This window comes from Haemorhous mexicanus, chromosome 18, assembly GCF_027477595.1.
Source record: "Haemorhous mexicanus isolate bHaeMex1 chromosome 18, bHaeMex1.pri, whole genome shotgun sequence".
In the NCBI taxonomy this organism is placed as follows: Eukaryota; Metazoa; Chordata; class Aves; order Passeriformes; family Fringillidae; genus Haemorhous; species Haemorhous mexicanus.
Window position 1 is genome coordinate 14,730,247 of NC_082358.1, and position 23,957 is coordinate 14,754,203.

The 23,957-nt window shown below is 48.7% G+C and overlaps 1 protein-coding gene across 4 annotated transcripts in view; it reads left to right on the forward strand.

Annotated features, from left to right (window-relative positions):
- The window catches only part of NFATC2 (nuclear factor of activated T cells 2), a 78,691-nt gene that overhangs the window by 36,208 nt on the left and 18,526 nt on the right, over positions 1-23,957 (forward strand). For all 4 annotated transcript variants that reach the window (XM_059862330.1, XM_059862329.1, XM_059862328.1 and 1 more), the window contains exons 7-9: positions 6,544-6,599; positions 7,381-7,507; positions 9,041-9,733. In XM_059862330.1, coding sequence (XP_059718313.1) covers positions 6,544-6,599; positions 7,381-7,507; positions 9,041-9,733 — 876 coding nt within the window. The remainder of the gene's footprint in view (positions 1-6,543; positions 6,600-7,380; positions 7,508-9,040; positions 9,734-23,957) is intronic.

Consider the following 23,957-nt stretch of genomic DNA (forward strand, 5'->3'; position numbering starts at 1 on the left):
TGTGAGGGTAATGAGTACTAATCAGGAGGATTGGTTTGCCTGGTTCTGCTGTGCAAATTAGAAAGTTTCAGGGTAATGGGGCACCTTGTGCCTCTCCTTACTGCTGTAGCTGCTGAAAGCCAGCAAACGTTTTTCCCCAGAGGTTTCCTCCTGGCTGGAATGTGCTGCCTGCCCCAGGTGTTCTTGCAATCCTACGGGGCATTCCAAAAAAACGGGGATTCCAAAAAAACACTGCAAAACAGGAAAAAATCTAGGGCTCACCCAGAGAAAAATGCAGAAGAGTGTGGCTGCAGAAACGGAGTTGCCATAGCTGTTGGAGACTCAGCGAGACAGGGTGGAATCCAGTGTTTTGGAAGGTTTCCCCGAATGACACAAGATTTTGGAATTTTACAGCTGGTAAATCCTTATTAACACAGGCAGCCACTGCTGGCCTGGATTCCCTGGCTCACTGTTTACTATGGGGGCGCCTGATGGAAGTGTGCCTGGTCCTGATTATTCAGCTTAATTGTTTAGGGAGAATATTAAAAAATAATCATAATTCTTGGCATAAACAAAAGGCAGAGAGACAAGCTCCCATCACCTGTTGACAGAAAATTGATCATGAAGAAAGCTGGCATGGGGAGTGGAATTCCCTGTTCTCCCACTTAGTCATCGCATCCTGGTGTGACTCATTTTATTACATGGAGGTTCCCAGTGGTTTTATTTTGAGAGAAGCTTTTGTTTAATAATTTATATACACACACACACACAAACACACTTATAATCTTAAAAAAAACAACGCATCTATTCTGATGAATTGGCATAAGGAATCCTTTGGAAGAGCTCTGGAATGAAGTACTGTTCCTCCTGCTTCACTGTTCAACTACTGTAATTTTAATGGGAATTGAATTCCTCAACAATAGATGGGGAGAATTTGCCTCTAGACTTGTTCTCACTGTGCAAAATGTCAAATTTGGGGCTGGGCTGGCTGGTGGATGACTAATCCATTGCCCTTTTACCTCCCAGACCTTGCCTTGTATCTCCAGCCTTGGTGACTCAAACTTCTGTCCTCAGTGCAATGAAAGCATTGGCCTCTGCTCTTAACAAACAGAGCTCCATTAACTGCAGTGGGCACTCTTGCTTCAGAAAGAAAAAGAAATCCGTGAAAATGAAGCTCAGGGATAAATTTAATAGTCTTACTTTTCATGAGTTTTAAATACACTCGTGCTGTGTTTGCTGTAAAGTTTGAAAATGGTTTTGAAGTAAGGCCTTAGAAGGAGACAGCTGCTCAGGACCAGATGCTGAGAGCCTTGTGCTGGCCTGAAGCAGAGGAACTTCCCAGCTGAAATCAGAATTTGTCCCTGAATTTGTCTGGAATTTGTCCAGAATAGCAGAGATTCTGAGTGAGGGTTCCTCATAAGGTTTCTGCTGCCCGGAGTGGTTTTGTCCTGCTGGAAACCATTCACTGCCCTCCCTTTGTTCTTGGGGTGGCTCTAAAAACCCTTCTTTGTTTTCCAGAGATGCCTGTCATCTACTGATAAAAGCTGACAGAGATAATTGTGCTTTTCTGGAAGTCCTTCCAAGAATCAGAGTGCATGGGGACAGTTCCCTGCAGGCCCAGGGGGAACAGTGCAGAGCTGTGCAGAACTGAACAGTGCAGAGCTGTGCAGAGCTGTGCAGAACTGAACAGTGCAGAGCTGTGCAGAACTGAACAGTGCAGAGCTGAACAGTGCAGAGCTGTGCAGAGCTGTGCAGAGCTGTGCAGTCAGAGCCCTGCCCCTCTGGTCACCAGGCTGGTTTCTCTGGGGAACCAGTAACAGGTTGTTCATTAGGTAATTTGTGTAATGCTTGACTGAAAAGCAGTGTACATTTGCAGGCCTAAAATCACATGCAGGCGTGGAATCCCATCCAGAATCAGCACAATAGTATATTTAGTCTTCAGCTGCAGAGAACTGCAAAGAACATTTCCTGAGCCTCTCAGTCCATCAGTCATGCTTGTTCAAATAAAGCAGTGAGTTTGTTTCCCTGCTAGTTACTGACCCCAAAGTCATGAGTAAGGGATCCTGAGTAATGTGTAAAGGCTGTAACTGGTTGAGAAAACCTTTAATTGGCTAATTAAAAAGGGTCCTATAAGGGGCTGCAGAGAATCACCCAGAATGTTCCTAATGCAGCCTGACGTTTTGATTTCCCCCAGTTTGAAGCAGGACTTTTGGTATGATGGCAGTTTGGGTTAGAAAGGGTAGAATTACTTTCTTCCAACAACTCATTCATTCCCCCAAAGAGTGCTGACACAATCAGATCTCTCATCAGGGTTTAATGCTAAGTCTCATAGCCCTGAAGCAGCACAAAAATCTCTATTTCCTGAACGTTTCACTGACCTGTGGTGTTAAAGACTTGCCAACTAAGACAAACCATTAAATGAGCGGGGAACCACAACAGTAAAAATACTGCATGAGGCAGCCATGGCTGGTAAGACCTCAGGGTCCAAATCCAAGAATATTTTATCATCTGAGTGCAACTGCTGCCCTTTCCAGAGGCAGGGGTTGAATTCCCTGTGGTGGAGGCACAGCTTGAAAGGCACCACACACGCAGGCCTGGCCCTGGACTCCTCAGTGATCCTTTGCAGCTTTCTGTCCTGTCTGGTTTAAGCAGGTTTCATTCTATGCAATAAGCAGCTATCTGCACTTGGAGACTTTGGATTAAGTTATTAATCAAGCTGGGGTTTAGTCTCCTGTGTTTCCAGGCAGGAGCTGTTTGTCCTATTTGTGGCATGGATGGGGTAATTGAGGCCAGAAGGGATCTCTGGGGGGGTTGAGCACAACCTCCTGCTCAAAGCTAAACATTTCTGGTGCCCAGGCACCACCTGGCTTCCAGGGAAGGGCCTTTGGTGTGGCAGGTTTTGCCCTGGGGCTGTGCTCCACTGTCACATCAGCCTTAGGATTTTTAGTACAGCCTTCCAAATTAGAATCCTGTTTTTGTCAAGGACTTTCTCCAAACCCCACTTTAATTTACTCCTAAAAAATTTGCATTTATGCACATTGTAGAGGTGATAAATGTGTTGACAGTTGGGTGCAGGTTTTCTCTATTCAGAATTTCCTGCAATGATCCTGAGACTTCTCAGTTTATTCCTCCTGCTCTCCATTAGCTCCCAGGGTGTGCATAATCAAAAGCTTTCTTTTCATTACCAGGAAAAAGAATAGATTAAAGCAGAGAGAGAGACTTGTGAATGCAGTTGTATTTTTCGTTTTCCTCACAGCCTCCCTCACCCTCCTGCCAAAAGCTCCCCATAATGTGCACATCCAGAGCAGTTAAAGGAAAAGCAAATATTGATTGTCTCGAGCTCAAGTGAAGCAGTGAGACAGATGGAGCCACATCATCATATTGAAGCATAAAGGTCAGGGAGTGAACTGCAGAGTGCTTGAATTCAGCAGGGCTCAAAGAACAGGGATTGCTGCTGCTGACAGATTTGTTAGAAACCTGTTTAGCTGCCACAAATAAGGAATATATCCAAACAGAAGCATCTATCATTGTTGGAATGATAACCCCAATGCATTTATTTCTTGTTTGCCTTTTCTCATTCTTACTTTTGACCCACACAGACTTTGGACTCAGCCTGAACATCATTTGATTTTTATGGTTGGCTTCATTAGCTTTTAGTGCAATTTCAGTGGCTCAGTTACTAAGTCAAATCCCCTGTGGTTGTGGTTGCATGTGTTCCACAGGCTCCTTGGATGTGGCACATGACTGGGAGGCCCGTTTCTACTTTAGTTTATGCATTTTGGACCAACAAATCCTTTTGATTTCCACCTTCTTTGTGAAGTTAGTGCTGTTGTATCTGCACAGACTGTTTGAATTTAGCAGTACAGAAACAAAGATGAAAACATTCTGCCTGGAGCAAAACCAGTGTCAAATATTCTGCTTGGCTGTCCTTGTTGTCAGGACATCTTTATGTGGCACTGCTGAGACAGCTCCCATGTGTGTCTCTATCAGAGCTCTCCCTTTATGATGTATTTTCTTGTTTCTTTTCCCTCCTCTTTTCCACAGAGAACTCTAAAAAATTATCCTTTGGGATGTTTAGGATTGTGGGGAGGTTCCCTAACACACACTGTGATGGTTTCTTTTCCCAAAGCTCACCTAGAAGAGGAATCTCCCACTGAGCATTTGCTGCCTCATAATCAGACAAAGATTTGCTGGACTAACCCCCTCCCCAGGATTTTGGCTCCCCCTTCCCTGTTTCTGTCTCAACAGCAGCAAGGAGTTGGCTGCATTGACAGGGGTACAGATGGAATAGAGCCGTGGCCAAAGTGGGTGCTGATGTTAGATGACATTAAATAATGGAGTCTTTTCCATGCCTTTGCAGCAGTCCCTGGGGGTGTGCAGTGACACACAGCTCTGCTGAGGCCATCCCAGCCCAGCAGCCACTCAGCCCCACGGCAGGAAATACAGCTGACTCTCAGGAGGGAATTCCAAAAAAGAGAGAGAAAATTTGGAGTTGTTCAGTGTTCCCTCCTTGCAGCTGGAAGCCTGGGATCTCCTGGTGGGGCCACCCTCCCAGCTCTCTGGGATCTCCTGATGGGGCCACCCTCCCAGCTCTTTGGGATCTCCTGGTGGGGCCACCCTCCCAGCTCTTTGGGATCTCCTGGTGGGGCCACCCTCCCAGCTCTCTGGGATCTCCTGATGGGGCCACACTCCCAGCTCTTTGGGATCTCCTGATGGGGCCACCCTCCCAGCTCTTTGGGATCTCCTGATGGGGCCACCCTCCCAGCTCTTTGGGATCTCCTGATGGGGCCACCCTCCCAGCTCTTTGGGATCTCCTGATGGGGCCACCCTCCCAGCTCTTTGGGATCTCCTGGTGGGGCCACCCTCCCAGCTCTCTGGGATCTCCTGATGGGGCCACACTCCCAGCTCTTTGGGATCTCCTGGTGGGGCCACCCTCCCAGCTCTTTGGGATCTCCTGGTGGGGCCACCCTCCCAGCTCTTTGGGATCTCCTGGTGGGGCCACTCTCCCAGCTCTTTGGGATCTCCTGGTGGGGCCACCCTCCCAGCTATTCCCAGCTGTGTCCATTGCCCAGGGAGGGTTGAGGTGAGGGAGCCCAGCAGGGCTCGTGCCCCCTGCCCCCCCAGCAGCCCCAGGAGCCCATCCCAAGGGGGGGGTGAGAGCTGTGAGCTCCAGGAAAAGCTGCCTGTCCCCAGTGGGTGTGAGCAGAGCTGTCCAGGTGTGGGACAGGTGAAGTTCTGTCCCAGAAGGGACCCCAGGGCTGTGTCCTGGCCACAGCTGGGAAGAGGCTGCCCGAGAGCCTGGCACATCTGTCAGCTCATTGTCTGGGCCCAGCACAGAACAAAGAGCACAACAACAGAAGAAATGCAAAATGCATTTAAAAATACTCTTTCATTTCCCTTTTTGCCAGAAGCAGAAGTGCTTAAATAGCAGAGGACAAAAGCAGCTCTTGCAGAACTTCCAAGAGCTGGGAAAAATAAAAAGCTCTGTGAGAAGGACTGGATTTAGGAGGTTTTCCCCCTTGTCCTGCCCAGTGTCCTCTCCCTGCTTTGGGAGCCCCCAAAGCAGGCAGAGCTGCTCCCCTAAAGCAGACAGCAGCTCCTGGCTGCAGCATTCCCAGTCCAACAGGTCCTTGGGATCCGTGTCCTCTGGCCAGTTTAAAAGCAAGCTTACAGAAAGGTGTGAGGCAATTTTTTCCCCTCCCATCAGTATTTTTCTTCTGCAAATTGCTTGGCTGAAAGGCTCAATGGAATATGAAAATCAAAGGGGTAAAGATTGAAATCTAAAAAAAAGTAAAGAAAGAAAGCACTGCAAAAATGTTTCTATATTTAAGGACTATTTGTAACCAGAGGAAGCACGCAGTCTGTAAGTGAATGTCCTGTCACTGCTGATACACTCTTACAGCACAGGGCTTACTGTGGAGCTACTCCATACAGGGGGATCAAATTTTATTTTCCTCTCTAAATGTAATTTTGTGTAACTCAGGATGGAGACAAGCTGCATGGATGCAATAATTAGGGGCAGCAAAGCTTGCAGGGGTTTCGGGTAGAGGCTGTCCCACATGCAGTGAAGTGCTTTTGCACTGAGGACAGTGAGTGTTTGGTGCTTTCCCACGGCTTTGGGGATGTCAGGAGCATTCTGTGGGAATCCAAGTGGTCTTGGCTTAAAGCAGCAGAGTTTGCTGAGCTGCTGACCCAGGCTGACCATTCACAAGTTGTGACCTTCTGGTGCCCTCCACCAGTCAGGCTGGCTGGGCTCAGGCCTGGTAAAAAGCAGATGTTGCACCTGTGCTAAATATTTCATTCCTCAGTTTGGCTAATTTCTACATAAACATTGGATTTGAATATGGATGTGAACTCTCTCCTGGTGAGAAAAGTGCTCAGTGATGTGTTTCAATGAAATGCTGGTGCTTTCAGTTAGGACTGGGAAGGTCCTTGAAATCAAGTCCATTTTGAGAGCTTTGCTAGCTTAATGCCCTTGATTTGTCTCTCTCTTTTTTTAAAATGAGTTCTATGATTAAAAAAAGAAAACCCCACAGTGAGGTTAATGTTGTGATATTCTTGTAGATGGGCAGCAGATCTGGGAAATGGAGGCAACAGTGGACAAAGACAAGAGCCAGCCTGTGAGTATGAAACACGGGGTGTCCTCTCCTGCAGCTGCTGGGCAGCACCTTGTGTTCAAGGGGAGCTTCCAAGGAGCAGATCAGGAGCAGAAAGAGCTGCAGCAGTGCATGTGCTGCAGGAAGAGTCAATTCCTGCAGCAGAACCCCCCCACCAAGGGAGCCACTGCTGGATTCTGTCCTGTACGCCCACTGTGCCAGCCCAGGCTCTGCAGGATGCTGCCCCTGGGCCAGGCCTGGGTGCTGTGTCCAAATCAGGGTTTGTCCTGCAGGATTTCCAGTGCTCTTTGGAGGGAAGGAGCCCCTCTGCTCCCTTGGCTTGCTGGGACCTTGCCTGGGCAGGCAGAGCTCTCAGGAGCCAGCAGTGACTCTGCCATGGGCCATGCCTGCCCAGGAGGCAGCAGGGTCTGCCTGTGGATAAATCAAAAGCCTGCAGAATAATTGAGTTACTCTGACAAAAAGAGGGAATTCTGCAGAGCACACTCCTTTATCAGGCACTGTGGGATTAGCAGAGCTTCTGCATTTGTCGCCATTTCATGTTTTATTTGTAGCTGAGACTTCTCTCCAAGTGCAGGAGGGATACAGTCCAGAGAAACCAACTTGTCAGTACCAAAAATCTTCTGGTCTTCCACCATCTGCCCCTTTTTTCCCATACCCTTCTTTATAGGGGTGAATAGGGAGGTTCCTCTTGTCATGGCTGGAGGTGTACAAGGGGAGCTGCACACCAACCCCTGGGCAGCCTCAGCTGCTGATCCCTTGCTGTCCCCTGTGTTATTTCTTTCAGAGCATGCTTTTTGTGGAAATTCCCGAGTACAGGAACAAGCACATCCGCACGGCCGTGAAGGTGAATTTCTATGTCATCAATGGCAAAAGGAAAAGAAGCCAACCCCAGCATTTCACCTATCACCCAGGTAATTCACAGGGACAGAGCCACTTGTATCAAAGTTCATGAGCAGGATTTGATTTTCTGCTCTGTTGTTTTCTTGGCGTTCTTTGAGGATCTAAATGTTGCTAACTTAATTCAGCACTCAGCAGCTGCTTGGTTTAAAAGATGCCTGTGATTTAGGATCAGGAATTTCCATCAGTTTGGGTGTCAGTTATATTTTATTCTGGCAATGGGCTGATGCTGCCCCATTCACTTGGTGGAAGTTTGCCAAGAGCCTCAGTGGGAACAGGCTCAGTCTGGGACTTGGTGTGACCCTCTGAAAACCATGAGTGTTGCCTTCTCTGACGTGTCCAGCAATAAGAAAACATCAGATCTGGGAAAGGGCTTGGGATGGAGGAAGGCAAGCAATATATATTCTTCAGAGTGAGGCTAGTTGAGGAAAATGTGAATGCTTTTGTGATGTTCTTCCTCTGGGGGATTGGTGAGCCATGTCACAATAAATGCAACAGGATTACTAATGAGATTCCCAGAATTTCTCAGCTTTGGCTGGGGGCAAAATATTGTGAGAAAACCAGAGTATTGTGGCTGTGGAAAGCAGAAAGCATGAAATAACAGCGCCAGATTTTATGCAAGCTTCAAATGATGTCTTAATTTGACTCATCTCTAAGGAAAGGCAAACATTCGTTCAGACTCTTATTTTGGTCTCCTCCAGCCTGAAAATCTCTGGTCCTCTCCCTGAATTTTTGAACTCTATAGGGTATCACCAGTGTGAAGGTTTTGTACAGCTGCTAAATTGTTCTGCTCTGGAACAGTACAGAGAGAAGCACACTTCTCTCTCAATAGAATCCCTAAAATAGACCACTTAGGAGAAGGAAGCTTTACTTCCAGACAGGAATTTTGCATGACCACTGTATGGTTTCCATTGTGTGGTGTTTCTGTAGTGAGTTTTGGGGCAGATTTGACCAAAAAATCATTGGAAATGTAGAGCACCATCATTTACCCCACCAGGATTCACACAACTCTTACTAAATCATGGTCTTTTAAATGATGGTGTCAGACAGGTGTTCAGCTCTCAGCACTGAGGAAACTTTGTGCAGCAGAGACAAAAGCTCTAGAATAGTTCAGCTCTGTCTTTGGTCACTTGTTAGATGTTTGACAGAAAGATGGGCAGTTTATGTCCTGGGATTTCTATTGATTCAGTCTCCTTTGAGATGGAAGTACTGCATGAAACACCTATCTGTGACTTCTTATTTTGTCTGTGTTCCAGAATGGCCCTTAAATGAATTAAAACCGGAGCTGAAGTGTTGAATTTTTCAACTTTAGCAATTTGTGGTTCGTTAGTGCATTTAAGATTTTTCAAGAACCTCTTAGCACAGAGTGCTTTGAAGAATCTTTGCCTTGGTTGCATGTAGGTGATTTATTAAACTCGGTGCTTGTGACATATGAATTTATATGCATAAATCTTGTAAAAGGCTTAAATCTCTTATTGCTTCAAGGAAAACCTCTCTGTTTCTCCTCAGCTCATTACGAATAACGTCCTTTGCATGCTTTATTCTAGTACCATCAATCAAAACAGAGCCCATTGATGACTATGATCCAGCCCTAATCTGCAATCCAGTGCACACTGCTCTGGGGACAGTAACACAGCCTTACTATTCACAGCACACAATGGCCACCGAGTCCCCTTCCTGCCTCGTGGCCACCATGGCTCCTTGCCAGCAGCTGCGCTCAGGCCTCTCCTCTCCCGACTCGCGGTACCAGCAGCAGAACCCGGCTGTGATTTACCAAAGGAGCAAGAGCCTGAGCCCCAGCCAGCTGGGCTACCAGCAGCCCGGCCTGATGGCCACGCCAGCTGCCATTGGGGACGGGCACAGGTCCGTGCTGGTGCACGCTGGCTCTCCAGCCCAGAGCTCGGCCGTGCTGCAGCACTCCCCGGGCCACCAGCAGTCCTCTCCTGTCATCCACTACTCTCCAACCAACCAGCAGCTGAGGTGTGGGAGCCACCAGGAGTTCCAGCACATCATGTGCTGTGAGAATTTCACGTCCGGCGTGCCGAGGTGCAGCCAGCCCCAGGGCAGCCAGGCGCAGAGGCTCAGCCCCAGCCCGTACCCCACGGTGATCCAGCAGCAGGCGGCCCCGGGCGCGCGCGCGGCCAAGAACGGGCCCCCGGGCAGCGAGCACAAGGAGGTGCTGCCAGCAGGAGTCACCATCAAGCAGGAGCAGAACCTGGACCAGGCCTACCTGGACGATGGTAAGTGCTGTGCCCCTCTCGGGGCTGCGTTGTTGGAGGGAGGGGATGAGTTAGAGTTCCCAAGGCTCCTGTTGCTTGCTGTGGCCCCCTTGGTGGCTGTGGACATTTGCTGTGCTTTCAGGCTGGACTGGGGTCTCTCATCAGGTGCATTTTTGGTTGATGGCAAAGCACTTTGGCCACTCGCCCACAGGACCCCTCTGCTTGCTCTGTGCCACGTTGAGCTGGTCCCATTTTGTCTCCTTTTGCCAAAGGTTCCATTGCCAGTTTGGAAAATGGCGGATCTGAAATTACTTTTTCATTATTTTATTATATTTTTTCATATCAGGGCAAAGTCCACTTTGTAAAATGCTCTTGTACATTTTGTACCAAAAAAAAGCCCATTGAGCAGTCTATCAAGGCCTGTAATGAATGGGGTAGTGCTGCAGGCAAAACCATTGCAGATGTTCTAGATGAACAGTGGGACATTGATAAGTTAAACAATGCTGTTCCTTTGTTGTGAGCCAGCTGATTTAGCCTTTAGGAATGAACATAAGTTAGAGTAAAGCTTTCTTTGAACATATCCTGCTTATTCTTAGGTAGGCAGCTATTGGCAGTCTGGTTGATTGGTTCTTTTATTAAAGCATGTTTCTGGCAGGAGGAAATCAATGCAAAATTAATAGTGCAGCTGGACACGGCAATCACAGAGAGCAGCAGCAAACCCAACATTGATTTTGGTGGGAGCAGAGTGAGGCTGCTGGAAATACTGCTGCAAATGCAGGATGTTCCTGTGCAGGAAGTACAGACCTGATTGCCACAAATGGTGGCTCTGCTCTCCTCTCAGTGCAGGCAGTGGCAGGCTTGATCTCCTGGGTGTGCACCAGGATGTGCTCCAAGCACCTAACAGTTTGGGATTTTTACTGCACTTACCTGGAGTAATTGTGAAATTGTGTCTGTGAAAGTTTTGCTTTCCCCAGCTTGGGTCCTGAGTGCTCTGTTTCGTGTGCAGCCTCCACTGCTGGGTTTGTGGGCAGAGGTTGGATGGTTTCCTCTGTTACTGCGCTTGCAGAGGGCTGATGCAGCTTTGGTGCCATCGCAGTAAAACCTGGAGAGTTTTTATGGCTCTCCTTCTCTGAGCAGGAGATTCAGGAGTCCTGGATTTAACTTGGGAGATTCATTTTTCATTCAGGGACTTGGGCATGGTAACAAAGCAGGAGAATCTTTCTGACAGGAGAACAAAGCGCTGTTGTTTAGGGTAATTTTAAGATGAGAGGCTGAGAGATTCTTCCACATTTCTAAGAATACTTGCTACACACCTTGTAAAAGAAAGAGAAGAGAAAGCTTTTACTTCAAGATTCTATCTTCAAAGTCAAGCCATAGTCCACTTAAAAGAACTCCCAAGATAGACTGCAAAGTTAATTTTGCTGAGTTTTGCATCAGGCCACTGACACCCATGAGCAGCACAGCTCACCCAGAATGCACTCAGCCTTCCTGCTAAGGCAGAACTGCAGCAATTAACAAAGAAATCCCAGGCTTCTCCTTGGCTGGCTGCTTCATCTTCAATTGATTTCAGCTAGAGATTGCCTTATCAATCCTGCCACCCAAGTCAGGCCAGGCAAGATGGGCCACATGCAGTCTCTTTACTGACCTCAGTGAGTTTATATCAGCTGGAAGTGTGACTTGGAGAATTGTGATTTACTTTAGGGCTTTGCAAAGCATTTCATTCTGAAATGTTCAGGACTTGAATTGAAAAGCCACATTGTTTGCTGCTGGGGAAAAGTGACTCAGAACATAACAAAAGCCATGTTTTTCCTGACTAGAAAGTTTGGGTTTGTGCTTTATAGTATTAAAAGAAAGCAAGCCCAAAGGATTAGGGAGGCTTTGCCCTTAAATCCCTTTTATCCAGAAAGCTCTTGTGAGATAAAGTGAGCCGTGAGGTCTTGCAGTGATTTTCACGGACGGACACGGAGCTGGTGCTGGCCCAGGCAGGCTTGGCACGAGCCAAGTGCTGCTGCTGCTGCCCAGGCTCTTGGGCAATCACTGCTGGTGTCTCTCACTTCCCTTTGCTCTTCCTCCCTTCCCCCATCTTCCTCCTGGCCCTGCCTTGTTCTCCTTTCTCCAGAGTTCTGCTGACATCCAGCTTTTGTCCCTTTGCTCTCGCGCCTCCTCTCAGCAGCCCTTGCCCACCGCCTCCATGGTTAGCACACAGCCTCGGTGTTCTGGGCTTTGTTTCTGTCCTGAGCTGTGCCACAAACTTGTGGAGTGACCTGGGCACGGCCCACGCTGGCAGTTCCTCCTTCCTGGAGCTGGTGCCCCTCAGAGTGGGCACGCTGGGCGTGCTGGGGCTGTCCTGGCAGTGACCAGAGCAGAGCATCCCGCAGCTGACACACATACCCCTCCATATTTCTGTGTAAAATAGAAAAAGACGTATCAAAATAAATGTATCTGTACCTTTCTGATAGCAAGTACTGGGAAGAATCCCAAGAGGAGGGGGCTGTTCATGAAAAAGTGTCAGGGAAACCTTTGTTACACACGTCTGCCTCAGAGATCCATTACTGTGGAATTAGCTGGGGAGTGAGGATAGTGGCAGGAGTGTCCCTGAGTGCCAGGAGACCCTTGGGGATGCAGCAGGTGTCTAGGCTAGTGCTGGCAAGCAGGGACCAGCCTCAAATGCAAGTGAAAGCCATGGGGTGACAGAGTGATAAGCTCCTTTCAGCCGAGGCCTCATCTTAATATTATTCATAACCAAACCGCCCACGCTGGTAAAAGTTACCCAAACAACCACATCAGTATGTTGACAAATAGAATGTAGTTCCTCCAGCGCCATCAGAGCACTGAGATTAACTCTTTAAAGCACAAACCCAGCCCAAAATGTAGCTCTCTGCAGCACTGTCTGCAGTCCCCTGGTGGGGCAGGGTCGAGGGGGGTGACCCAGGGCTGGGGCACTGACTGTGCTCCTCCTGCAGAGCCACTGGGCTCCAGTGCAGCTCAGCTGCCATGGGCACTTCCCCCTCTGGGACACAGACACGAGGCTCAATCCCATGCACAGATCATGGTTGTGTAGCTGGAGTGTTATCAGCTTGCCTGCCTTAGATTGGGATCTTTTAGTTCAGCTGTCAGGCTGAACTTTGCAAAGAAAAATTATTGTCATTATTCAAATAGTAACTGCCTAACCACATCTGACACTCCCAAGGCTGCTGGATACAGCAGCTCTAAATTATTTTTGGTGCACAGTGATGTTCTTTGGGGAGGAGAGGAGCAAGGCAGATGCTGTGTAGTGGTTTATCAGGCTGCTGATCAGTAGAGATGTTTTATACTGCACTCAGGTATTTCGCAGAAAACTCTAGACACGTCAGATATTTCTTTAGAAAGCAGCTGTGCAGGATGTGCAGTGTGGTCCTCACACCAGCCAGCACTTCAGATCCCCCCCATGACAAGCTGTGTGTTCACTGGGCAGTTTTGCTCATCCAGCACCACTCAGAGTGTGTTACATCCCTGCATTTCCTTCCTGTGTTCCTTCATTCAGCAACAAGAAAAAAACCCTCAGTCTGTCCCCCGGTACCGTGACATGGAATTCACATCCCTTCTTTCCTTCACATTCAGCAGGAAGCTTTCTTTTCTGGCCAGCTCTGTTCTCCTTGGGCAGGGAGTACCTGCAGCACACCCTGTCAGAGCCCAGAGTGCTGCTCCAGGACTGAGCTCCCTGCTGCCAGCCCGTCCTGGGGGCTGTGGCATGTCCTGAGCATCCTGCTGGCCCTCCCCAGCCCTGCCCCTGGGTGAAGGGGTGGCAGCTCTGGCAGCTCCTGCCAGCTGGGGGTTCCAGAGGGAGCCCCTCTGAGCTCTGGAGCTGCTCTGGCAGGGCCAGGGTCCTGCCTGGCTGAGAGCAGCTGCTTGTCTCTCTAAACACTGTCTTGAGCCTGTGCACAGACAGCACAGAGGTTGTGGCTCTAGGGGCATATTTTAGGTTGGTTTGAAGTTGTTTCCATCTTGTGACCATGCACAGAGTCAAGTAGCAAGACAGGGCAGAGGGGAATGTTCTTGTTTGCTGGCATTTTAGACGGGTGAATTTGAGTCCTGCAAATGGGCTGGGGTTCAGTTTCAAGCAACAACTTGCATCTAAAAAAGCCATGCTCTGTTTTTAATTAGAACTCCTTTTCATAGAAGGTGTGGTCACTTCTGCTCAGGCAGAGTTTGACTAAGAGTGAAGCCTGTATATTCTCCAAAACATTTTGCTCAAACACTCTAGCAAATCTATGTATTCATCAGGCTCATTCCTGAAGCTCTGACTCACATTATTACAGATTTTCTGTTCTCTGCTGGGACCTTGCAGCACTCCCTTGGTACACTGCAGCTTTATTTTTGGACCACTGCTCTTGTGGGTTTGTGTTAGGATCTCCATGCCCTGTCCTGTGCCTTGCTTTTCTAGAGGCAATATAAAAAGAGGAAAAGTCATCGTCCCAAAACCCTGAAGTCTGTTGGCAGGAAGTAGAAGGATCAGTCTGGTAGGAGGAAGGTCTGGGTTCAGTCTGAGCTTGGTTTTTCAGCAAAATATTCAACTCCCCTGCACTTTACCTTTCTTAAAAAGTACCTTATCCTTCCCTCTTGCTCAGTTAAGCATTAATTAATTTGTGTTAGTAACACACACATGGATTCTCAGAAAGAACCCTACACTTGCATACCTGAATATGAATTAAGTATTTGTATTGTTATAGTAGACTCCATCTGCTCTTCTTCTTCACCTCTGGCAAAAATTCACTGTTTAAAAGTTCAGACAAATCCAGCCCCATTTGAAGGCTGCCCTTTCCCCAGCAGCCTCAAAGCATGCAAAGCAAAACAAAGCGAGAAAAAGAAAAACCCTTACATCCCAAATCAGCAGTAGAGGAAGGAAGAAAACGAACTGAGTGATTAAAACCATCATTGCACTGGCACCTCTTTGTTCTGGAGCACAGGAATCTTTAATTGGTGCAGCCAGTGCCCACAGGCAGTTGTGTCACAAAGCGTTTCCTGTGGAGGAGCACAGGAACATGCAGAGCCCATGAGGAGCCCAGGGGGGCAGGGGGCACTGCTGCCTCCTCCGTGGGCAGCAAAGCCCCGTTCAGGGATTTGAGGTGGAAGGCACATCCCCCTTTGAAGGCTGACTGTTATCAGCTGAAAGCACTCAGCTTTTGGGAGGCATCAGGCAATTTGCAATGATAGTTTTGAAACACTGGCAAAGAGTTACTTGAAAAAAAGAACTTGTTCGTGCAGTTGGGAATTGAAAGCTTCTAAACCACAATAAAGTCCTTTCCCAGACTTGCTGTCCATTTACTCCGAGCTCATGGCATTCCTTAGACAGTCTGAATCACAGGCAGCAGACAGCTCTTACAAAGGAGACCATAGACACCCATCTGTTGGGAGGCATCTGCCAAAATAGACCATACATTTACTTTTATTCCTTCAATCCACTTTCAATTTAAAGGGATAATAGCAATAACATTTTTCACTCCAGTGCAGAGAAATGGTCATGAATTAAAATGATTCCACTGCAGAAGGAGGCAGACAGGCTTGTCCCCAGCTCTCACAGAGGGGTGAAGCAGGATCAGAGCTTTTGAGGGACTTGGCTCTAGCTGAGGTAAGAAGTCAGTGGTGAAACTGTGTCTTTCCTGGGGAATCCCAGACCTGCAGGTCCCCCAGGTGTGCAGGAGCTGGAGCAGCCCTGGCTGTGCTGTAGGTGGTTAAATCATGCTGCACTGAAGGGAGGGACTGTCTCCTTGCTCTCCTTTCATGCTGTACCTGTCAGAGAGCTGGAGGTGCATTCCAGCAGTGAGCATTGGCTGCAGGTCACTGGCACTGGGGTCAGCCTGCAGAAACATTCTCATTTCTTGGGGACGAGTCTGGACTGAGCAGAAGTGTTGTGTGAGCAAGTGCAAGGAAAAGGGATCTTCCTACAAGCTGGGAAAACTCTGGGTGCTTCACACAGAAATTCTTTCAGTGCAGTTAAAATCATAACAGTTTTGACAGCAGTTTTTAAAATGGGGACTTTGGTGATGAGAAGTGTGCAGCTAGAAAACGTTTTATAACAAAACCATGTGAAGTAGGAGAGGGGATGAACTCATTCTAGTGCTGAATTCTCCATTTTGCATTGAACCAGAGAAGTGCTCTCTGCAAACCTTGAGCAGGGCTTGTGTTACACTCCAGCAGCTCACCACAGAGCTGTGCTGGTTAAGGTGGTTGGGGTTTTTTTGTTTTTTTTTTTTAATTTTATTTTGCTAACACAGCTATTCTGGTGAAAACCCTTGTAGAGACACAGCTCTGCTGGTGTCAAACCCTGGGATCAGCACAGTCAGGGAACAGCAGCAGCTCTTTCCCTGCAGGGGTTTGTGCTGGGGTGGCTGTGCACGAGCAGGGGGCTTGTTCCTGCTCAGCTGGGGTAGCTGCCAGAGTAAATATGAACAGGTGGGGAAATAGAAGGGATTTTTCTGTGACAGTGATTGCAGAGTTCAGCATGCTTGGTCTGTTGAGCACCTCAGGATGAATCCCAGGAACTCCCAGCACAGGTGAAGCACTGAGCTGGATTCATGTCCAGGAGCAGGCTTTGCTGAGGGACCTTGTACCTGCAGCAAGGGAGTGTGTGCCCTCACAAATAGGGAGGGCAGTAAAATCCTTTGAGCTCCCTTCAGAATGAGCATGATGTAATTGAATATTAATCAGTGAATTAGCTCACATCCACATGGCAGCTCGAGGCTTTTGCTAATCCTTTGCAAATTTCATTGCAGTTCTTGGAATATTAATAGCAATTTAAAAGTCTCTGTGCAGGTGACTTTTCTTACTGATCTTTTCAGGTCCTATCCAAGAAAAAACCAAAATGTTAAAAATAAAAATGGCATGGATTGGGCTTTCAAAATTCAGACAGACAAAACTGATGCAACTTTGGGGCGGGAGGTTGATTGCATGATTGAAAAACCAGTCTCATGATTGTTGGAAGCCTGACTCATGAGCCCTGAACGCCTGGGTTTGGCATTGCTGCTCCTCTCAGCTTCATTTGGTGCAAATTGAGTTAATGCTAGGAGTGTGCAGAGGTGGGGAAGGGTCCTTTCTCCCCTTAAAGCCTGATGTGATAGTTGGGAGGATTCAGCTCCTCCTGCAGTGGCTCTTCTAGAGGCTACTTGGGTCCTTTTTGAGCTGCACTTTGAAATGCTGGGAGCAGCTGCACAGAGCCTTGCTGCTTGGAAAAGTTTGGAAAACATCTGCACATTTTTTTAACTGTTGTGAAATAAAATGCTTGGCAAGAATAACCATCTTAAAGATCTACAAGCTTTTTATGGTGCAAACTGAAAGGCAGTTATAAAGTCTTCTGCTGTAGAAAAAGGCCTGGATTCTCAGCATTACTTGCACAAGCAGGATTTCTCAGCTCAGGTCTCCTCCTGCCAAGGAGCAGGGATAGTTGGTGGGGGACTTTTTGTCTGTATAGACCTCTTGTCTCACAAGAATGGAGACCTAGAATTGATTAGCTTAAAATCTGGGTTTTTCCACCTGTTTTTCATAGTTTGTTGTAAATAATAGTGTAATTTATTTATAATTAACTACACATATAGAAATATAATGATAATTTATAATCAGTAGTTATTGATTAATCTCTGGCTATTTTTAAATTAAGAAAATGAGGATGAAGCATCTGAAATTCCCACCTGAGTTAGTTTTCTTGTGAGAACTGAGAGCAGTGAGAGCTGCTTTTCTGCCCAGCAGAGGCTGGTATGGCCTTACACTGCCCAACCCTTTTATTGCTGTTTCCTCACCAGTTCCAAGAGACTTCTGTGCTCACATTGGGATGCAGTGAGTGCTCAGAGGCATTTTTAAAGCAAATGTACAAGACAATCCTGCACTGGCTGTGAGAGGTACTCCATGACCTGCTAGGGCACTGCAGCTCCTCTGATGTGAAAAGCAAGCAGCACATCCCTGCCTGTGCCAGGGGAGAGTCAGGGATGGGGGAAGAACAAATACTTGGAGACCTTAAAATCCCTGCAGCACTTGAGCTGCTAGTTTGGATTTTCAGGCAGGTGCTGGCTTTCACACTCTCGCTCTGTAATGCAACTTCTGTGTTTACCAAGAAGAAACCTAAAATGTATAAACAATGCAGTTGTGTCTGAATCATCACTGAGTCCCCATGCTTCAGTTTTGCAAGCACAGAAATCTGGGCATGCATCCAGCTGGGAATTTCACAGATGACTCCTCACTCTAAGAGGGGTCTGTGCAAAAACCTGAAATCCAAGGATTCCCAATTTTGCAAGCATTATCCTCCAGTTTGTGTGCACATCTCCAAGGGATGCTGCAGTCTGTTTGGAATTAAAACTCTGATCTCTACAAATTTGCATGACTAATGGTCTGCAAATGACCGAGAACTTGGTCTGAGTTGGATTTAAGCAGTGTTGGGTATAAAAGAGTTAAATCTTCAGCTATGTTAACTGGAGTCACAGCAGTGAGGATCACAGAGCTTCACCATGAGCAGCTCTTGTGACCCAGTGACAAACAAGGCTGACACTCCTCATCTTCTTACACGTTCTCCTAATCCACACAGCTCCCATTTTAATCAAGACCTGTCCTTTTGTGGATTTTTAGTTTGGAAACTTTGCACTCCAAAACATAGACTAACCTCTGCCTTCAGCTGAACAAACACTGCTTCTTTAGAGTGAGATTACAGTGTAGATGTAGTGAGAAAAGGATTATTGACTTCTGCCTGTGGATGTTGGAGTGCTGGGCTTGCACCTGAGGGGGAATTCTTCCACGTGGATAATTGTCAGGTGTGGAAGTAGAGGTCAGAAGGGGCTGTCCTTTGCTCCTGGCTGTGGGCATTGGGAAGGGCTGGTTGTGCACCAAACACTGAGCTCTGCATGAACCTGAGACCCTGCACAAGCTGTGGGGTGATGTCCCTGCAGTGTGCCAGCAGTGTGGTCCTTCCTCAGTGGTGACTTGCTCTGACTCTCTGCAAGGAGTAACTTGGCCAGGGCAAAAGCAGCAGTAAATTAGAGAAGTGTGAGTTTGTGATCAGCTCTGCCAGGGCAGTCTAGTCAAAGATCCCAAATTGTGGTGCGGTGTGGTTTGGTTTGGTTTCTTAATGATGAATGACTTCATCAGCCCTGAATGAATGGAGTCAAATGTAGGACAAATAGTGAGACACAGGAATGACTCCTGTGACATTTGCAATGGATGGGTGCTGGTTTATTTTGGTGGTTTCTGAGTTTCTTTGGAAAGAGTGAGAGTGACTAAAAGAAGGGGAACCACTTCATGAGTATGGGGGTCAGTGGTGAAAGTACTGTGACACTTAAACCTCCCTGGGCTCAGCATCTGTCATTATGAGCAGTTCTTTGGTGAGATCTGGGTTCCAGGAGACTCCACAGCCACAGGGCCAGAGGCCTGGCTGCTGGGGCAGACATTGCATTCCCTTGGGGGTCAGATACCTCCCAGTGCTGGGTTTTCATCAGCCACTGGTGGGCCTCCAGTTCAGCCCAGGAGGCAGCAGGGCTGCCCTGCTGAAGTGGTCAGCAGCAGAGGAACCTGTGCTTAGGACTCAGGGAAGTGCCCCAGTTCAAGTTGCTGCAGATGAAGTCATTATAATTCTGTACAAATGATGTTTGCAAAGGCTGGAAATAGTCTGGACACACCAGGCATCGGGCAGATCCAGGCTTAAATCAAGACTGATGCAAACATGAGGCGAACTTTTAGCAGCTGCATTTTTAAATTGTAGTTTGGGTTGTGTATCTTTCTTCCTTAAAATTGCATCACATTTTCTCTTATCTGATTTCTTCTGCACCCTTGTTCATTTGCTTTGAGTGGGGTGCTGTCTCCTTCCTTGGAAAGGAGTCCATGATTGCAGCATCCAGCAGGTAGACCCTGATTTTCAGCTAGCTAGGCTGGGTTACATGAGGGCTCTTCTGAGGCCATCCTGCAGCTTCATACCCTCAAATAACTTAGTGGTGTTGTAAGCTAGGTTTGCTTTTTTTAAAAATGCCATTGATTTTTATACAAATTTTTCTTCAGGACAATTTTTATAGGTTACTATTAAAGCACAAAACTAGTGCTATGTCTGTTTTAGAAATTAGTGTCTCTGGCCCTTTCTTTTGTTCTTGGTTACACTTCATAGCTCTTCAAAACTAACGTAAACTTTTAGATCAAGATTATGGCTTCAGAGAATTTCAGACTGCTGAGATAACAGTCCTGGTTTAGATGCAGCACTGAATGCTCCTCCAGTCTGTCATGCAGAAACACATCTCTGCTCTCAGAGCCTGCTGCTGAGCACCAGTGTCAGTGCAGGGGCTGGAGGGAGCCTCTCCTGTGGGGAAATTCCAGTGCAGCCCTCGGGGCCAGTACCCTGGCAAATGATCCAGCCCTTGATGGCAGTGAGGCTGCAGCAATGCCTTGGTCTCAGCAGTCTGTGTGAGCAGCACCAGGCACTGGTGTCCTCCTGAGCGAGCACACGCTGCTGCCAGGGGTTTGTTGCCCACGTGGGTGCAGTGCCCGAGCTCAGGCTGGCAGGATGGGAGCCTGCAGGATGAGGGTTAGCAGAGGGCAGCCTGCCCAGCCCCTGAGTGCCACAGGGCACAGCCTCTGGGGTCTCTCTCCCACCGCAGCTCGGATGCTCGGTGATCTGGGAGCCCCTGTCTGTGGCACGGAGGCAGAAATGCTTTGGCAGGGCAAGAAGTGAGGAAATGAATTTTCTTGTCTTTGAAAACAGCGCGGCCATCGCGCCTGGACAGCTCGAATTTGTTATGATAGCAAAACAAGTTCTATGGAAACCATTGTGAGCCCTGAGCGAGGCTGCCCAGGAGAGTTGGGGAAAGCCGCTTTTGTTTGTTGTGCTTGGCATCGCTCTGCTCTGGATGAAGATGCTTTAATTTTGTGGGGAGACCCAAGAGAGCATTCCTCTTTTTCCATACCAGAGAGCCTTCCAAGCTGGCATAAGCATCCTCTCTTTCCAGCTGCTCCTTTCCAAACACACTGTGCCTCCTAAAGATAGTCTGTACAGTGGCTGGGGCTGGTGGAAAACATGAAGCCTGCATGGATTAGCCCAGGAATTCATTTGGGCTGACGAACTGGGTTTCCCTCTATAAACAGCAGTAGTGTTTTCATCTTCTGGACAGCACAGCCAGCTTCACGTCCTGCTGCTCCTCGCCCGGCCCTCCGCCTGTGTCCAGCCCAGCTGAGAGCACAGCAAGGCCTCTGCTGGGGGATGGAAAACAGCCCGTGTTCAACGAGGTGTTTGCACCCATCTCCACTCTCAGACAGGTTTTTTCCAGCCCTTAGAAGAGGTGGTGGGGTTATTTTGTTGGGCTGGGTTTTTTTCTCCGGTTTATTTTTCTTTCCAGGTAAAAGGGAAATTAAAGCAGTCCCTTCTCCCTGGCTTAGTGACCTTACAGGCAGCCCACACTATGTATTTTCTTTTCTACTTTGTTTAATTTTAAGTACAATGTGCTTAGCATCCGCAGGAGTTGGGGATTCTCTAGAGAGGATTTTGCCTCCCTTTCTCCCCCCAGGGCCCTGCTCAGCCTCGCTGCCTCCAGAGCCATCCTGCCCCTGCCAGGGGAGCACCCCCAGCACAGCCCTGCTCCAAATACACTTTCCTGTCACTTAGACTTTCTTTTATAGCTTAGTAAATAATGAGGAGTTAATTATCACCCCACATGGTTCCCGTGGTGGCTCAGGAAAGGTGTGAAGGCCAGTTTTGTGCTCAGGCTGCAGTTAGTGGTGGTTTGTATTTACCTGACTGTTCAGTGATGGATGGTTTTGTCCATGTCCCTGAGTAACTGAGTGTGGAATGGAATTGTTGTGGATAAAAATGGGGGATTTGATACTCAGCTGTCAAATGGAGCAATTGTTCAGGTGGTAAAGCTCTGTCCCTTAACTTAACCTAATCACCCTGTTTTCACATGTATAACCCACACCCCATTAAAGATTTGTTCCTCAGAAATAAGTCTCAGCAAGCCTCACCCTCCTCATAACTCTGCAAGTCTGCCCTGCCCTTTCAAGGCACTCTGATCCAGCCTGTCCTCTTTCTCAATCACAGATAGCATTGATTTTTCCCATCACAAGATGGGATTTTAAAAAAACAACTGCAAGAAAGCAAAAAAGCAGAAAGTGGGTAGCAATGCTGTAATGGTTTGCAGTTTTATTTTTGATGAGTACATATTTATGCAGTCTCCCTACTCCCCTGGTGTGACTGCAGGGGAGTTTAGCCTCATTCCCACCAGAGTGAGGAGGGGGCTGCCCAAGGGGAGCCCCGGGGTGCTCTCAGGACAGGCTTTCCTGTCTGGGTCCTCCAAGCAAACTCGCTGGCTGCCAGGGGTGAGCAGCTGGAGCATCAGCCACACGAGGCAGACAAAGGCCAGCAGATTTCCAAACAGCTAACAGCTGGATGCAGATGGCATTCTCAAATTAAGACAAGCCCAAAGCAGTTGCTGTCTGGCCCCTTCCCATGCTGGGCAATGGCAGGGCCAGGCTGGGCACCTCACACCAGTGGGAGGAAAAGAAAACAGCTGTGGCTGTTTCTGAGCACCTAGAAATGAGAAGGGGGGAGTCCCCACTGTGGCCAGTCACCCTCCTGAGTCACAGGAATTGTGGCCAGAAGGCTGCTGCCTGTCTCTCCTGGGGGTCATCCCACCCTCAGCCAGGCTCAGCAGTGACCAAACCCTCTGGAGACTCTGCTGGCTGTGTCCACTCCCCGTGGTGATTTCCAGCCCAAAGACAAACTGTGTGATGATTTTCAGTGTTGATTAGTCATGCTGAGGGGTTGCTTACAGTGCTGTCGAGGGGACCCCAAGGAAAGCCCCGTGGTGTGACCCATGTGTGACCCAGCCAGGGCAGAGCACTCTCCCAGCCCACCAACAGGATGTTGGCTGCTGACTTGGCCATGAGACATAACCCAGCTCTGCTTGAGGGGGCTCTCCCAAGGCCTCTGGTTGCTGTCAGTTCAAAACAGGGGAAGTTTCCAGTTCTGTGATGCTCCTTCTGCCCTCTCCCAGCACCCACAGTGGCATGAACTTGTTCTGAAGTTTCCAAGGCTTAACCACCCACTTCAGCTTGAGCAAATTTTAGCTTCTTGGCCGAAGAGCAGGAGCACACAGCCTCGGGGATAGTCTGGTTTTTCCCATCACTTCCATGTTTAGGTCTCTTGATGTGGCATTTTTGTAGTACCTGGGATATTCCCTCCCCTTCACCAGGCCTGTTTTGGCACAACTCCAGTGTGGTTGGAAGCGTGGCATGTGCTCCCTGCCAGGCAGGCCTGCAGTGCCAGGGGACGGCCAGAGCTGGCTGGGACAGGCTCTGCAGATGGCCTGCAGCCCATGGCCAGGTGTCTGAGCCTCTCAGCTGGGGGGAGCACAGCTCAGGATGAACACGTCCTGCTGCTTTCTTTGGTTTCTCCCCTCCGCTGAGCCTGTGGCAGAGTGCAGCAGCTGGTGGCATCCAGCCATCAGGGCTGTCCCAGAGCTTGTGGCAGTGCTGTCACTCCGTGCTGGTGATGGTGGTGAGGTCCCATGCACAGTCACACCAGGAGCCTTCCTCAGGTGATGCTGTGAGGGCATGTGAGGAGTCAGCCATGGCTCCCCAGCATGAGCCAGCCTCACCAGTACAGAGACTTTCCCCCTCTGCTGGGCCATCCCAAGGCCGTTCCCTTGGGCCATCCCAAGGCCGTTCCCTTAGGCCATCCCAAGGCCATTCCCTTGGGCCATCCCAAAGGCTGTTCCCTTAGGCCATCCCAAGGGATGTTCCCTTAGGCCATCCCAAGGCTGTTCCCTTAGGCCATCCCAAGGATATTCCCTTAGGCCATCCCAAGGCCGTTCCCTTAGGCCATCCCAAGGCTGTTCCCTTAGGCCATCCCAAGGCCGTTCCCTTGGGCCATCCCAAGGCTGTTCCCTTAGGCCATCCCAAGGATATTCCCTTAGGCCATCCCAAGGCCGTTCCCTTAGGCCATCCCAAAGGCTGTTCCCTTAGGCCATCCCAAGGCTGTTCCCTTAGGCCATCCCAAGGATGTTCCCTTAGGCCATCCCAAAGGCTGTTCCCTTAGGCCATCCCAAGGCTGTTCCCTTAGGCCATCCCAAGGCCGTTCCCTTGGGCCATCCCAAGGCTGTTCCCTTAGGCCATCCCAAGGATGTTCCCTTAGGCCATCCCAAGGCCATTCCCTTGGGCCATCCCAAGGCTGTTCCCTTGGGCCATCCCAAGGCCATTCCCTTAGGCCATCCCAAGGCCATTCCCTTGGGCCATCCCAAGGCCATTCCCT